At 39.9% G+C, this 17,478-nt stretch overlaps 1 protein-coding gene across 1 annotated transcript in view; it reads right to left on the bottom strand.

Annotated features, from left to right (window-relative positions):
* paxip1 (PAX interacting (with transcription-activation domain) protein 1) overlaps nt 1–3,174 on the bottom strand; it is a gene marked incomplete at its 5' end in the record, with an annotated part of 11,155 nt that extends 7,981 nt beyond the window's left edge. Inside the window, 5 exons of the mRNA XM_080837494.1 lie at nt 803–913; nt 1,087–1,150; nt 1,367–1,410; nt 1,509–1,643; nt 3,094–3,174. Of these exons, the coding sequence (XP_080693620.1) occupies nt 803–913; nt 1,087–1,150; nt 1,367–1,410; nt 1,509–1,643; nt 3,094–3,174 (435 nt within the window). The remainder of the gene's footprint in view (nt 1–802; nt 914–1,086; nt 1,151–1,366; nt 1,411–1,508; nt 1,644–3,093) is intronic.
* Nucleotides 3,175–17,478: the final 14,304 nt, after the last annotated feature.

Below are 17,478 nucleotides of genomic sequence, written 5' to 3'. Positions count from 1 at the left end.
ATGTAACCATAAATTGACAGAAGGCCAATAGCTCGTTAGCTGGGTCCCAGGGATACCAGCTAAACACCCTAGCCAGCAAGCTGCAGCAGAAAAACATTTATACAATTTGCATTCCAACCAGTCATTTATTCATATTTCAGTAGCTTCAGATAAATAAATAAAGGTGATGCAAATCTCTGTTTAAAATAAAAATATTGCAAAAGCTATTTAAAATGCTAGAAGCTGCATGTATACTTTGATGTTACAGAAAGTAATACACCTTGTATGTAATAGTTCTTAAACACTTTGCACTACAAGAATAAACGTCCCTGCTGTTGAGACACATGGACATAAAACAGACAAGAGATTATGACTGTGTGGCTGATTAACATAAGACTAACAAGGGAGCAGACAGAACAGGCTCATTTTATTGTCCAGCCAACAGTGAATGCTAGTTAAGGGCCCCATAAAGGGACTCTTCTAAGAGCTATAAGACTAACCCATTGCCAATAAACTCAGAAGAGGCGGAAATGCAGAGAGCCAGGCAAATACTCTGATGATGCCATCAGGTACTCTTGACTTTAAAAAAAAAAAAAAAAACATCTTTCTGGCTTTAACACAGGCGAAGTCCAACATTCTGTGAATGCATACACAATGCAACAAGACATTATTTTTACCAATATGTTCCGTTTTTCTATGTTCAGCAATAAATGAAATGATGACATCGGACAAATGGTCAGTTGGGTACTTGTGGGAGAGAGCCAAGACATGTCATAAAAGCGGTGTTTGCATTTCAATAGGACAGACAGCTAAAGATGATTACCCCTTTTGGCTGTGGCAAAATCAAGTGAGTGCACTTCTTGTTGAGTGAGAGCTGACAATCTCCACCATGGTATGTGATCAAGGCCCAAAGAGTGTTGAGATCTTCGGGAAGCTGAAAAAGACACATTAACTATTGAGAGGATTGACGATACACTTTCTTGAGCTTAAATTACAGATATAGTGGGAAGTTCAAGACAAGGAACAAAACAAGAGCTAAGAAATATCATCTACCAACCATCTTGTTTCTTAAAATGAGGTGTCAGGGTTGTAATGTTTACTACTCACCCATGGAAGACATGCTGTTACTCCAAAGAACAGCTGACCTGACTCTGGAGAGAAGCCTGTGACTCTTTATGATTTGTGTTAAATGAAAACAACTTATTAATGTTGGCAATAAGAGTAAATATGTCAAACCTAAGGTTATAATGCGTTCAAGAGTTCAGCTGGAAGAGCAGCACGTCTGGGCAGGGCCAGATAAACTGTGCCAGTCTCATGTTAAGCTAAACAAAAGGTAACAATGATAATCTGATCTACTTAACACCAATGTACTTCAAAAAAAGGATACGGTAGCAAGTCTCCACATCGTACAGAAAGAATCACCCAAGATGGCTGAGGAGGAAAGAGACACGTGTTGAAACTTCCTTTCCGAAACAAAACATCATACACTATATGATACTGTAAAATTTGACAGGGTTCGTTTGAGTTACCTTCACAACTGGCAAATCGAAAACTTCTCGTGATTCACTAACTTCAGGATTATCACCATCTACTGCGATGATGTGCGTTGCCAAAGCATTGTAGGAAACTTCTTTTCCTTTCCCCGCTTTTAAAAGTTGAACAACCTACAAAGTGTTGAGACAGTCAGAGTTTTTTTAACAACAATCAACAGGTAAATTAACCACATTCATGTATAATAAATCTCAATACAATGCCAAAAGGTTGTCTACCATTGTACAGTGTAGACTATATTTTACTTAATAAACATAATATCTAATATCAGATATAAGAACATACATACATACATACATACATACATACATTCAAACACGGAGTGAAGCTGGCATAGATGCATACATTCATGGAACAACACAGGAATGTGTGATGATATAAAAATATCACGTAAAAGTATTGCACTGCCCAAAACAAATAAGAGTTTAACAAATATAAAGTGAAATCTACCTACACTGTCAGTCTTTGGATTTAAGTAGTTATCAGTTGCTTTTCAACTAAGCTGTAAATGGGCTATGTATCCAGAATCATAAATAAATTGCTAAAAATGAATGTGCAGTCGTTACCTATACTCATGGGTGTGAATAAACAGGAACTCTTTTCGAAAAATGTCTCAATTAATTAATTTGTAGCCATCTACAATATGACTCTCCTGTCACGTTTTATGACATTTATGCTCTGTGCTAACAGCTATGTGCTTTGAATTTAGCCACACAGTACAGATAGTTTTGTTAATGTCATCACAAATAATGATCAGTTTTGACAGATCCGATCAAGAATAACCCTTAGTGGTTATACATTTGGAACGTAAGTCTCTCAGTGTAGCTGACAAGCAACATAACGTTATCTTAGCAAACCAGCTAAGGTTACCCTGCTTACAGCTAGCTATAACACAAACATTCAATAGATTATATTGTGACTGTATCAACCGCGCGTTTAACAGCGTAAACGCAGTCTCAATAGCACTGTAACAAAGTATCAATACTTGTCTGGGTCACGTCCAAAATATTCCAAACATTGATGTTAACTCTGAGCTAACTTGGCTAGCGGAGTTCTTATCCTTGAGGACTATTGCGAGGGAACATGAACGTTAACATAGGTAGCCAACTCTGTAAGATCTTAAAGCATTAACTTACATCTTATACCAATAAAAAACAACTCTTCTGTAAAGAGAAATGTCACAGAACTTGACTTAACAGGCCACTGTCTAACAACTGACGTCAGCTAAATGGGGAATTAAAAAAGGATACATCGGTAGCCCATGGCATCAATCAATTAGCTATGATAGCTAACGTTAGCCCATTAGCAAGACAAGTTGACAAGCTTACTTCAAAATACTATAAGGCACACCGGTTATTTAAAAGAACTAAACGGTCGTAGACAGATCCCAGCACGTAGTTTGAGCTGCCTTAGGTGTCAGTCTGTGCAGTCCCAACTGTAACTGGCTAATACCCTAACACTGACCAAATGTAAGTACACAATGAAGATGCTAGCAAACTAGCTTAAATGGTTTGCCAGCTAGGTAGCAGCAACTGGCTAGCAAGAAAACGAAATACAGTTTACCTTTTGGTCAATATCACCAACCACGTAGAATTTAACATCTTTAAAAAGTTCTTCAGGCACCGTTAATTCCTCCTCAGGCATTGTACTGTATTAAAAGAGGGTGTGATTAATTTAATATATTAGGTATTGCACATCTTCAATGAACTTCTATCCATTTACAGTCCTCAAAGTGCAGTCTCCTAAGCGCCAAATACTACGCGGGCTTTGGAAGGCTACATTTTGACCAAGGGTGGGGAATACAAGGAGATGTGTATTTCTATATTGACAATTTTAAAATTGAGCTGGTGTTTTATAATGGCTATAAGTATTGTTTATAAATTAAACATCATCCAATGTTTTATTTAACACATTTGATACATTATTCGTTGTAGAAATCCACACAAAGTGAGACTTACTCCCCCTAAAATAAAAGTCACATATTCTGTTTATAGGCGGAGCATAATTGGTTTCTTCCGGTTCGGATAGCCGTCCATAGACCATAGACAGAAGCAGAGATATTCTAAATATCAGACGGGCCCTTTCAGTAGCAAATTTTCTGACGGTATGGCCAAGCTTACAAAGTGACGAACAGGCTTATCCAAGACGTTCGAGTTGACAATGTTTTGATGTTTAGAGATAAGTGATGTTTATTTGTTGTTTCTTTGCTTGTATAATTAAGCAATATAGTACGAGTGGGAGTGGGGTAGGTAAGGGATAATCCCACGGGTGGTGTTCAGCCGTAGCCAGCGAGGCCGGAGTCTATCACAAAATACTGAAGCATGTCTTTGATTCGAGTTACCAAAACACTCAGCATCAATCATCAAAAATACATTCTTCTCAAGTATGCTCTATCTGCTGAGGAGGTAATGGAGAAATCGGTGAGATGATTCATCGTGAGGTTACAGTTTCAGTTTGTTTATTTGTTGAAGAGGGACAGTGCACATTAATAAACATTAAAATGTAAATGTACCCAATTGTAGCCAAAAGCCTAGTTTCCATTGGCAGTCCCCCTGCCAGAGTGTTAATGGCTAAACAACTTTAAAGGCACCCATTGCAACTTTATGTAAACATTGAATGAAAAATAAACATTCAATTTCTAGTCTTTTTTGCACGTAGTAAGTTTCAATAACTCCATACCATTACATATCGACATTCAAGGAGCAAAGATGAGACGTCGTTGTGTGGTGAGAACTGATAGAAAATCGTAAACAACAACAATCGCCGGTGGGGAGAAGCCATTTTTCCATTGACTGGAACCTGCTTTATTTATTGTAGGTTACCAAAAAATAAAGAAAATGGCGGCGATTGTTGTTGTTATCGATTTTCTATCAGTTCTCACCACACAACGACGTCTCATCTTTGCTGCTTGAATGTCGGTATGTAATGGTATGGAGTTATTGAAACTTACTAGGTGTAAAAAAGACTAGAAATTGAATGTTTATTTTTAAGCCTCGAAAGTTGCACTGGGTGCCTTTAACATATACATACACATATATATACACATATACATATATATATATATATATATATATATATACAAACATAACATTGACAGGATAAAAATAAAGTTAAAGATAAAAATAAAATAAAATGAAATGAAATGAAATGAAATGAAATGAAATGAAATATATAAGTTCTTCTGACCCACTAATGCTCACATTAGGTGTGAGTGACTGCTTGGAAAACTAACAAATGAAATATTCCTCTTTTGCATAAATAAAAAAAAAAACAGTGAGAACCGACAGTCAGTTGATTTCAGCAGTGGCCAGTTCTTCTAGTGCAGCCAAAAAGCTATAGTTTTATTAATAGGGGCAGTAAATGCTGGAAAATGCATGCACAGCAGTGGTACCACTGGGCAGTGGGCACTAGCGTCTAGGTGACTTAAAAGAGCACATAAAGACCAGAACTATATGGTGTTGCGCCTGCTCCACCACATCCACTATCCCAATGGCTGACACAGCAAATAAATGATTAGCAAATAAATAACATGTTTGTTCATTTTATTAATTTGAAATGTTTTTGCACAGGACGATTTTGTTGCAAAGTTGAAGATGCGTCAGACTACCACAGTTGACGACCCTCTACATCTTACCAATCTTGTGGTTCTTTTGAGCAGAATGTCAAATTTATATGTGGGCCTAACAAAAGCTGGCTGACTAGCAGATTGCCTTGTGCGCATACGCTTAGAACATTTTGTGCACATTTCGTGAGTAGTGCAGATAGTTTACTTAGTAGTCCTAGAAACTAATTCACCACTTTTTTTCAATGTTATTACATAACTTGTTTCCGTAATGTTATGTTTTACACTATAGCAGTCACATACTAAAAAATAGATTTCCATCAACATGATCACATGAGTGAATTTAAGGATTTATTTCAACACAGGTTTTCCCAAAAAAAAGACAGCTGACCAAATGCATATAAGCCAGCTGATAGCGAGACAAATTACCTTATTGACAGTCTCAAGCCTTAATATAAAATTCACATTTAGATTTGTTTCTTTTTAGTATTACACCTGACAGCACAACTATTCACTATTACCATTACTGGGGATCCACTGACATGTGGCTAAACTGATACCTAGCTGCTATTGCTAGGTAACATTACTGTTTCCCCATAGAATAGTACCTTTACAATTTATTTTTAAATTGGTGGTGCACAGAATCATTACTGTAGACCTGTGGCGGTCTGCCAGGGTCTGTTAAGCCTTCTCTGAAAGCCTTACCATTTTCAAAATGAAGAAATAATAATGTAAATAAATTATTAAATTAATGTAATAAATAATATTTTAGTTAATTGTGAATAATCTGTCTGCATCTGCCCGCTTTCTTGGTCACTTCCTTCTCTCAGTACATTTAAGAACAGGAATTGTGAGTCTAAGCTGTGAACTCCACTGCATCCTTAGCAGGTCCACAGTAGTGTAAGTAAATGAAAAAAAATCTATTTTTGACCAACACATCAGTATGATCAGCCAATCAAATTGCTGTATTTCTATGAGGCAGTCATGATCTATCGGAACCATCATGACCAATGCCTCTCAGCTCGAGCTGTAGGCCTATCTTCAAATGTAATAATCAAAATCAATATAATCTAGTTGTTACACTGTGCTACAGCCGTAGCTGGTATATGACTTCATGAAACAACCAGATTGATGAAGGCAATGGGAGTCTGTAATACTGATCAGGTATAATTCATAATGAGCAGAAAATAATCAAGACCTGATGGATATGAGGAAGTAAGGTTTAATGCAAGTATTTGCTGTGTGGGATTGAATTAGTGCAAGAGAGGAATGCAGGCTATGGTGCCTGTGGGGCCGTGTGGGTGTGCACATACATGTGTGTGTGTGTGTGTGTGTGTGTGTGTGTGTGTGTGTGTGTGTGTGTGTGTGTGTGTGTGTGTGTGTGTGTGTGTGTGTGTGTGTGTGTGTGTGTGTGTGTGTGTGTGTGTGTGTGTGTGTGTGTGTGTGTGTGTGTGTGTGTGTGTGTGTGCGTGTGTGTGTGTGTGTGTGTGTGTGTGCGCGCTCAGCTGCACACTATAGGGCAAAGGATGCGAGAGAGAAACCGTGTGCAGGTGCACAGGTGAGAGGTGCGTGTGTGAGAGTGCAGTGTGCAAGCATCTGTGCTAGGCGCCAACGACAGTGGAAGTGGGAAACAGGAAGTCTGGGTAAGAGGGACGAAGGATCTCCAACTTGAGGCCTTTTATCCAACAAACTCGATCCAACCATTAACTAGCATTGAAAACAATCAATTTACCATTGCAAGGTAAACACTCCAGGGTCCAGCAAGGCTTACAGGGATACAGTTACTGCCTTAGCTGTGCTTGTTCACTTCAATCAGTCCTCTGGAAGTGGAAATATGGAGGAATGTGGAGAAGCTTTGCCTCCTTGAGGTGAGAAGCGCGTGACACGCTCAGGTTACACACTCAAGTGACACTCAAGAGAAGATCAGCAAGCCTTTGATGTACTTGAATCCAAGACCACCAGAGTTGGGGTTATTGGCATTATCAGATATGCTCCCATGTATGCTATAGTGCCAAGAGGCCTGGAGAAATGTCTACTGAAAGATCCAGAGAGTTCAGCCGCCTATAAAGTAGAAATAAAGAAGCATGAACTGTGGCAAGGTTATACCTGTGCAAGAGACCCCATCTGGTCGCCATCTAGCCCTCTACAAAGTTGCTTATCCAGGAGTATGACGCAAAACTGTGACACCCTGGACCTGAGCGAGTATTCGCTGAACGGAGGCACACAGTGTGGATTCTAAGAGGTTGTGAGGCAGTGAAGCGTCACCAGCACAGATGTTTTGAGTGTTGAGATTCAAACCAGCTGTCCAAATGATGGCTGACCTGCCACCACCCCAGCTCAGGTTTTTTAAACTGGCTTCCACTCCTGTGGTGTCAACTGCTTTGGCCCCCTCCCGGTGAAGGTGAGCCAAAAGAAGGAGAAGAGGTGGGGTGCTCTTTCAGTACAAGAGCCACACACTGAGATGTGTTTTCCTCAATTGTGAATGGCCCTTCAGAGGATTATAGCTCTGCGTAGCAATTTATTAGTTATATTATATACTATGTTATAAAGTTATATTCGGATCAACAAACCAACTTCTGAGGAGAAGAAGAGTTGAAGGAAGGCTTCTCCAAGTTAAGTCCTAACCTTCAGCAGCAACTAGCTACTCAGCAGATTTAATTCCACTTTAATCCACCTGCTGCACACCACTTTGGTGGAGTATGGGAATGAAAAATCTGCTAAGTAAAAGCTGTCCTGTACCTTAGCATTGGCTCCCAGACAGTGAGTGATTACTTGCTGATGGGATTTATTATTTTGGGTGGTTTATCCACAATCAGAGCTCCTCGGACACCAGAGGTGCTTGTAGACGGCTGTGATGAATAATGACTTATCTAGCCTGCAGATGAGAGGCAAATGGAAATGGACTCCTGCTCCTGACATCACAGGTGGATCAGTAGTGAAGATGGGGTTTCTTCAGCTACCCCGGTCTCGCAGGCAGATTGGAAAGGTGGAGGAAGTGTTTCCAGGCCCTGACAGCCATGTTAGAACATCGGAAGTACAGATCGAGATTGAGTACAGATCGAGTACAGATCGAGTACAGATTGAGTGTACACCAGGCCCATTGTTCATCTCATCGTTCTACTTCAAATCCCTGATGACGAAGCCAGTGGACCATGATGTGGATTGCTGGCTGTTGGCCTTTCCAGGGAACACATTTCCCATTTTTTTGTGCAGTTTATCCTTGCTACTTTTATTTAAATGACATTTAAATGCTAACCTTCAGTTACTATGAAGTGTTTTGTGCAAAATAGTTTTAGAAATTATTTACAAATAATATTTTGCTTCAGTATTTGCCTGTGTAGATGTGTAGAAACAGAGAAAAGGGCATTGTATCATGTCATGTTCTTTTTGATGCAAATAGCCCTGCTCTATAACTTATCTGACTAATGTCAGAGACAGGAAAATCATCCTTGTCACTACTCCATCAGTACTTTTTGAGCCATTTGTTTTGAAGACAGGGAATGCAGTATATTGCAGGTGGCATGACAAATGGCTTGACTACTGACATCTACACATGAAAATAAATGTGTATTTCAGCAAAGCTCTGCTCTAGCTATTTCCCCTATATGATGAGGCTCAGGCTTGAAAGTGGAGCTACTGTACTGTATTTTCCCGACTATAAACCGAACTGTATATGTAAGCCGCATTGCATTATTTTATGTAATTTAAAAAAAACTAAAATGTGCATTGACCATTCACCGTGTATTATCTGCAGTTCATTCAATGCTACATCATCCAATCACGCCTGGTTGCTATGCTAGCTAACTAGCTAAATAATCTGACAGAGTTCCACTTGCGTGACATGATAGTAATCTAGCTGATATTACATTCTCCTCAAAATTATAATAGAAAAAGGTAGACACCCTCTGGGTGCCTGTGCAGCTTACAACAAAAGTTAATAATAACTGCAGGGCTGCAGACATTTTACAAAATCAATTTATAAACCGTAGTTAATAATTGTTTAATAATGTGCTCAGTGCAGGAAACAGTACTATTAACGGTAATTGACATTAAAAACACACCCATACAACAAATAGATCAGTAATCCTGACGTATTTATTGAAGTTCATACAAAAATAAGACATTTGAAGCATTAATTCACGTAGACTCATTGTCAATACTGACAAGATACCTGACATTGGCAGTATAAATTGCTTATACCTTGATTCTTAATAAAAATACTTGTGTGATGGATGTTTTCAAAAGCACTTCAGTAATCTTCTGTCCCCGCTAAGTGTAGAATTTTATCCATCACCAGCATATCCTTGGGAATATTTCTACTACATTTACAATTGAATGGCTTTAACCTTTTAGTGACATCTGCGTTCCCCTAATTTCATTTAGATCTTAGCGCAAAGCAGTGTGGTGTGTAGTCTCATTCAGAATAAGCTCATTGTGTGGTCTTATGCATACTCACCGGAAGCAGTGTGGTGTCTAGTCTCATTCAGAATAAGCTCCTGGTGTGATTTTATGTATACTCACCTAGGTAGTCTCATTCAGAATAAGCCCCTAGTGTGGTCTTATGCATACTTACCTAGGTGTGTAGTCTCACTCAGAATAAGTTCAAAGTGTGGTCTTATGCATACTCACCTAGGAAGCAGTGTGTGTGAGTAGTCTCACTCAGAATAAGCTCATAGTGTGGTCTTATGCATACTCACCTAGGAAGCAGTGTGTGTGTGTGTAGTCTCACTCAGAATAAGCTCATAGTGTGGTCTTATGCATACTCACCTAGGAAGCAGTGTGTGTGTGTGTGTAGTCTCACTCAGAATAAGCTCATAGTGTGGTCTTATGCATACTCACCTAGGAAGCAGTGTGTGTGTGTGTGTAGTCTCACTCAGAACAAGTTTATAGTGTGGTCTTATGCATACTCACCTATGAGGCTCACTGCGCACGGTTTAAAAAATAAAGGAGCTGTGATGGAAACTGTGTGAGAAGCACACTGATGATTCAGTTGTTTAGTATAGTATCATCTGACTACGTTATATCCAGGAATCGACCCCGTGGGAGTACACACCGGGTTTGAACTAGACATCTTTCCTCAGTTTGCAACATAGAGATACTGACAGACCAGATAGGTGTTTCACTGAAAGTGATACTTTTTGATCATTCTGGCTTCATGGCAGCAAAGAGTCACATTTTGGGCTAATTGGATCATGAACTGTCAGGTTAGGAATTGCCTTTGTGCTGAGGACATGAATTATGAACGTGACACGTGCTTAAACTGCGCTCTCCCCAGATCAAAGCTTTTTTTTTAATCTTCCAATAACGCGTGTCTATGGTTATACCGACTTCTCCGAGACGTCTCTCATACAAGAGGGATAAATATCTAAAACTGGTTGAATGAACACATTAATGGCGTATTGTCTGTTCTCAATGCAATCAGGAAAGACTCTCCTACACCAGAGAGAAGTAACTATACCCTCTTTTGTTATATAACTGAATAACTAAAATAATAACTTAAACATTTGGATTTGTATATTATGTCACAAGCTGTCAGCATTTACTTTACTCTTGTCCACAACTTAACTCAACTAAACTCACAACTAAAATCCTGATTATGGTTATTTCTAAGTGATTTGATTCAAAGAAGCCCCATTGATGAACTATCATGAGACTGATCCTGTAGCCTGTGTTATTGTGGGAGTACTTGCGGTGATTAAGAATAATATGTCATGTCATGATCTAGCTTTAACGACACAAAGGCTCTGGGAGTAGTGGCCATGCCAGACTTCCTGAGAAGCTTGGCTGCGAGCTCTAGTTATCTGTCTCCTTCTCCTCCATGTTACTTGAATCCATTTATCCTTTGACGTTACCGAGTGCAGTGTCCTGCTCAATATAGGTTGGTGCCTGAGTAGGTGTGCTCAATGTGAAAGGTTTAAAAATGTATGATTACTCTAACATTACTAGATACAAACAGCATCTTTGACTTTATACTTAAGATCACAAAACAGAAATTGGGAATGTTTGTTGAATATTATCAAGTTGAATGTGCACGAATAAATAAGAAAAATCTATTTGTAGCAGGTGGCAACCTGTAAAAGCTTTAACATACTTGCTGCAATACCTAGACAGGTGGATGCACTATATTGATGTAAGATCTTGTCCATACCTGGTAATTGGAAGAGTCTTATTAACATTTATAACATTTAGTATATATTTTACTGGAAAGAAAATCCATTACCCAACTTTTTAGTTTAGATGTTTTTTATGCCTACAATGTTTAAAAATCAACTGTGATCAGCTTTTACAATAGAAATGGCATGTCTGCCAAATCCTCTGTGTGTGCACATATAGACCTATAGATACATGCATGTAAAGAGAGAGGCACACGTCCCCATTTACTTCCATCAGGTGGAATTCTAGTGCTCTGCAAGGGTAACATCCTTTCCATGGGCACTCATAATACAGAAACAATTAGTCAGTGCTAATTTAGAGCATTTCTTGTCATTAATGGAGAGAGAATATCATGGATATTGTGGACACTATAGCTTTAATGGCTGGTCATTAAATCAGCCTGTAGTATTTCCCTACAGATCATAGGCTATTAATTTTCCAATTACTTTTTAAACATTCAGTTGGTAATCAGACCTATCATTAACACATTACGTGATTAATAAGAACAATTAAAGTGACATTATACTGTATATTTAATGTTTTTTTCTATCTAATTAGAGAGAATTGCTGGATCAATTCATAACATTCGATGTGATAGTGCCCTAGTCATTGTTAGTGGTTTTAGAACAGGTCTTTAAGATTTTTTTCAAAAGTACTTGCATTCCTTGTAAAAAAAGAAAAACCTATAACGTGCACTCTTGTAAATCTTAATGACATTTTCTCTGAAATGCATTGTGTTCTGCACTTGATGGGACAACAAAGATAAAGTTGATGTTGAGCAAGCCTGCCCCCTGGTGGACTATCCTGGACAGGGGATACCATACCATTTTCTATTCTGTTTGTTATCTTCTTTTCCTGGATGCAGTGATGTCTTAAAAGTTGGTTTAAGGGAATTTAATTTCTCAGTTTAAGAAAGGCACTATCTTATTTAGTGAATATTCTTGCAAGTATACTAGCCATTATGCTTTGCTTCAAGATTTCTGGTGACTAAAGATGGCAATGATTAAACTAATAATACATCACAGTTTACTGGTATTATTGTTAATTCCCAGGGAATAAAAAGGTAAAAATGTCATGAAGAAGGACCTTTGTTATATCTGAAAAACTGAGTTTGTGTGTGTGTGTGTGATTCCAAAAGCACTGCAGGTGTCCAACAAGGATGAAAGACTGGTTGATGTTTTCCTGGGTCCTTTACCTGAGCTTACTCCCAACAGATGATCTGTAATGTGCGTGCTGATTTCATAATTAAGAGGTGTCAAAACTGCTGAGATAAATTCCGACCACACAACGCCGCACTGACATAAGCATCAATGCTAAAAGACCTTGACAAACTCTGAAATGCATCCAATCGCAGGCCTAATTGGATCATTTAATTGACAGCAGGATTCAGTATGAGAACGAGACCTGGTGACCTGACAGAATTAAGCATTGACAACCTTTTCCTGGACTGTATGACAAAGTGTGGCCATCTAATTAAAAGCAATTTGCCCAGACTCATTTGGCTGATGCTCCTTAGGAGTATCTGTCATATCGGTTTACTCAGCTTAAGAAATATTATTCATTTTATGAGGCTGAAAGGATTTTTAGAACTTCCTTTCTAGAAACAGAAATGTCTTTCTCTGGTGATCCCCTGGTATAGCTCCTTCTACTTGGAAAAGTCTAATATAATAACGATAATATATAGCAGATAAGGTTAATTCAGCTACAACACAAAATAGATGTGTTTGGACCCCAATTCATACCATAAGTTGTTAGTTTTGCTGCCAAGAGAAAGATATTATATATATATATATTATATTTGTGTAGTGCTCAGTGGCAAGGTGTCTGTGGTTGCTAAGAGCCATTTGCATGAACCCGCTCTGATTTGCCTATGCCAATTGCCATGCCAATTTCTCACCTCAGACTGGTTCTGGCAGGGTGACATGCTGGTGCTAATTTCATTACTTGTGAAATGACTCTTTCACACCTGGAAGTAAATTGAGAGACAAGCTGTCATTATTTGATATAGTTGGTATGGTAATAAGATTCCCAATGCATTTCCTCTGCTTTGCTGTGAAAGCAGAGTAATCTGTATGGATCCCTAACACCAAACGACCACCTCATATGTTTTCCATAGCATGTTGTTTTGCTTTTGCATAAAGGGAAAGGGAATAAACTTATCAACGACTTAAAGCAATTTAAAGTAACATTATGCAACAATTAGACACTTTTTTGGTTTTATAGGCGACTTGTTTTGGCACAATCCTCGAATTCCTTGATAGCATATGGTCATGCGAAGGACAGATAAACACCTAAGTCTTCCCAATAGCCATCCAGGATATGCACTTTGTAGTTCTCTGTTACCTGACTGGAACACCTTGCAAAAATGGTAGAAAAGCTTTCACAGCATGACATTGCCAGCTATACTGCCTAAAGGCACCAGTTATTTTATCAAGCAAGCTTCTATCAGAGTCAACTAGGCTGTTGGTGGTGTTTGCAAGGTCTTTTGCATGCCTTTTAGGTAGTGAGCGTGCTAGTTTTGGAACAGAACTCCTTATTGCCGCTTTAACCCAAGGGTGATGAGGGTTTATGTCAGCGTCTTTAAGTCTTCAGACCACAGTATCCACTGGATCAATAGATCCATAAGTGCATGACTCATCTCATTATGTAACATGGCTACATGTTCATTTGGTTTTGGTAGCCTCTGCATGTCTGTCTTGTAACCCAGAGACACACCGAAAGGTCCAGCAGTCTTCTTATCCACACACACAGCATTCCACCATGACATTGATATCCGTCAGGAAACGTGTGAGAAGCATATTATCGCACAGCTTTTTCCGACTCCGTGTACATTACATTTAGTCATTTAGCAGACGCTTTTGTCCAAAGCGACGTACAAGGGAGAGAACAGTCAAGCTAAGAGCAATAAAACCTGGTGTAACAATAAATACTGCTTTTTTTTTTTTTCAAGAAATAGAAAACGACATAGAAAGAAAAAGAAGTGCGGGACTGTCACTGCTTAAGTGCAAGTTAAGCCAAGGTGCCAGTTAGGAAGGGAGGTGCTCTCTGAGGGGTTGGGTCTTCAAGAGCTTCTTGAAGGTAGAGAGGGACGCCCCTGCTCTGGTAGTGCTAGGCAGTTCGTTCCACCAACGTGGAACTACAACTGAGAATAGTCTGGATTGCTGTGCTTGCACAGGCGGCAGTGTCCTGGGTGTAACATTTGCCCTTACAAGAGCATTTAGGTAGGTGGGAGCAGAACCAGCAAGCACTCTGTAGGCAAGCATAACTGACTTGAACTTAATGCGAGCAGCTAATGGCAAACAGTGGAGCTCTATAAGTAGCGGGTGACATGTGCCCTCTTTGGTTGGTTGAACACAAGACGCGCCGCCGTGTTCTGGATCATCTGTAGCGGTTGCACCACGCAAGCCGGCAGGCCCTTTAGGAGGGTGTTGCAGTAGTCAAGGCGGGAACCCACCAATGTTTGCACCAGCAGCTGGGTGGCATATTGGGTTAGGTACGGCCTGATTTTGCAGATGTTGTATAGAGCAAAGCGGCAAGACCTGGAGACAGAGGCGATGTGGGCAGTGAAGGTCAGTTGGTCATCAATAATGACCCTGAGGTTTCTTGCTGTTTTGGATGGAACAAAACCATGTCCAGTTTATCCTTGAGTGCCTGGGCCATCACCCCTCCTCTCCCGTCTCCCTCAATGATGGCCAACACCTATGATGAGGAAGAAAACAGAGGATCTGTGCACTCAGTGGACCGTACTTTCCCATGTAAATGTCACTGGCCCAGCACGCAATTTGGCAAATAAATACCAATGGCGTCAGTCAACCAGATTACAAAATGTTGGTTGTGTGGATTATCACACAGAGATAATCAAGATACCAAGATATAGCATCAGTTTTTTTTACAAGAATGTCTGAATGTTTGTCTACCTACCTGGTAGTGTGGGTGAATTGTAAATAAACCATTTTCAGGATTAAACCACTGAGTTTGTTTAAAACACTTTGCAACGAAAGCTGTGCAAAACACAGGTTGCAATGTGTGAGACACCTGCCCAGTAACTGAAGTAGATTTGCAGGAGAGATGCATGCAGTGTACAGTGAAACACAGAGTATATATTCCTTGATTAAATAAAATAAGGTAGTGGACAATCTAAGGCACTTCTACCCTCCTAAATAGCTATGCGATATAATAAATGGGTTCATTAATAGAACATGAGAATTGTCTTTGCCTAACCTACCAGGTAAAGTAATTTGTGCACCTTCAAATTTCAGAACAACCATTATGCAGAAAGCTCATAATGTTGTTCCGACAAATCCGTTGACAATATGGCTTGTCTATTTCCCTTGGCTGAAAGAGGTTTGTGATGATACTTAAAGGCACCTGTCTTACTATACACAATCTGGGATCTTCCTCTGGCTGACATGTTTATACAACCACAAAACTGAAATCAGAGTTAAACGGAATTGACTGCTCTCTTCATTCTGTGTGAATTATAATTAGGTGTCAGATAAATGGCTGCAACAGATAATATTGTTGGCATTTTCTCAAAATTAGCATGGAAAATCTGACACTAGCAATAAATCTTGTTTGTTCTTAAGGGGTCCCCATTATTGCATTTCACAATTACTTCACTTTTAATTAAAAACGAAAGTAATTGTGCAGCTAACCCTTAGGCAATCTGGTAGAAAACATTATTAGGTAGACTGCTAACTGTCAGGATGGCAATCGAAAAGGACATGTTTCTTTTGTCACAAGTGTTTCAGGCAATACAAAAGCTTCCATTATGACAGAGAAAGGCAGAGGCCGTACCTATCTTTTTTTATGGATGAGAAAGGGAAAAAATCGCTAGAATAATCATCTAAGATGCTCCAACCTAATACATTATTGTAAATAAATAAATGAATAAAGAGCAAATAAAGAGAAGCCCACTTTCTCATTTGGAATAAAACAGCTTTTTTATGACTTCCTTCAAATTACATGGGTACCTTTTGGAGGGCTAATGCTTGTAATTTCACAGTCTCGTCCCATCAGCCATCTCTCCCTCGCTCCACGCAGGCAGGCAGGCCCCAAACTGAGACAGTGACGGCCCGTCTGCTTGTCTGTCTGTGCCTGTCTGGAGGTGGCGTGCTGATCTGGCAACCTGGCCCCCTCCGGAGAGCTCGCTTCCCATTTCCTCCCGCCAGGGGGCTGACAGTTAACCTTTCGCTCAGAGATTTCTGGGATGTGGGCCAAATTTCCCGCCCAGATTTTGCTGCCTTCGGGAAGGACTAACAGGTTTTACTTCGTGGACAGTTATGATATCAGAGTCGTGCATGGTGGTTGGTGAGACAATATGACGCATCCTCAAAATAATTTTGTTCCGGCTACTTTTTACCATTAGGACCCCTTTCAGTATTTCAAATAGACGTTGCGTGTCACATTTTGGCTATGGGACCTTAATAGGAGAAACTTGGTGTACGATAGAGTAGGCCTAGCCTTCGTTGGCAAAGCCTTACTGAACTGTCACACTTTATCCTGAAAATCCAGTGTTTTCTCAACAAATCCACACATATTTTAAGTTGGCAGCTTTAGGTGACAACAGACCATACCTACATCTCCGTCATGGCTCCTTACAAAATCACGGACTCCTACTGTCAATCCTCTGTAACCCTTTGCAAATTTAAGAGGTCGTAGTCTGTGGTTATCTATACCACGAGAGCAGAAGCCGAACTATGGGCGACATCTTGCGGGGGGCGGAATGGGGCGCCCACAAAAAAATAATCGGAATGGTGACATTTGTGTGATCGGTTTTCTATCGCTCATTTGCACTTCATGTTAGTGATATCACGTCACCGTGTAGGTCAATTAGCCTTGTCGGAGTGGGCGCCCTGAGTCTCTAGATTGTGAACTAGAAAAGCTGCTGCCTACAGGAAGGTATCCCACACAAAAATCCAAGATTGGAGAGGGGGCAGGATTAGGTTAACTTTGGGTCTGCCCACTGGAAGCTCGATGTAAAGGGGGAACCTACCAAACAGCTCAACTCTAGCGCTGCACATGTAAGGCAATTAGTAATATCAGTCATACTACGAAATGCTACCAAATAAATCACAATTCATTCATAATACTGAGGGGGCTGCAAGCTTGAGCCGCCACTGCATGCGTGCGTCAAGGGAAACTGTGAGACTGTCGGTGTAGGTTACATAGCCTACCCCTCCCTTATAGAAAATTAAGTGGGGCGAAGACAGCCAAAGCTCAGCGGGAGAGAA

Source organism: Sprattus sprattus, assembly GCF_963457725.1.
Source record: "Sprattus sprattus genome assembly, chromosome: 4".
NCBI classification, from domain to species: Eukaryota; Metazoa; Chordata; class Actinopteri; order Clupeiformes; family Clupeidae; genus Sprattus; species Sprattus sprattus.
The sequence above is the reverse complement of the archived record's forward strand: the minus strand, read 5'-3'. Positions and strand labels throughout refer to the sequence as shown.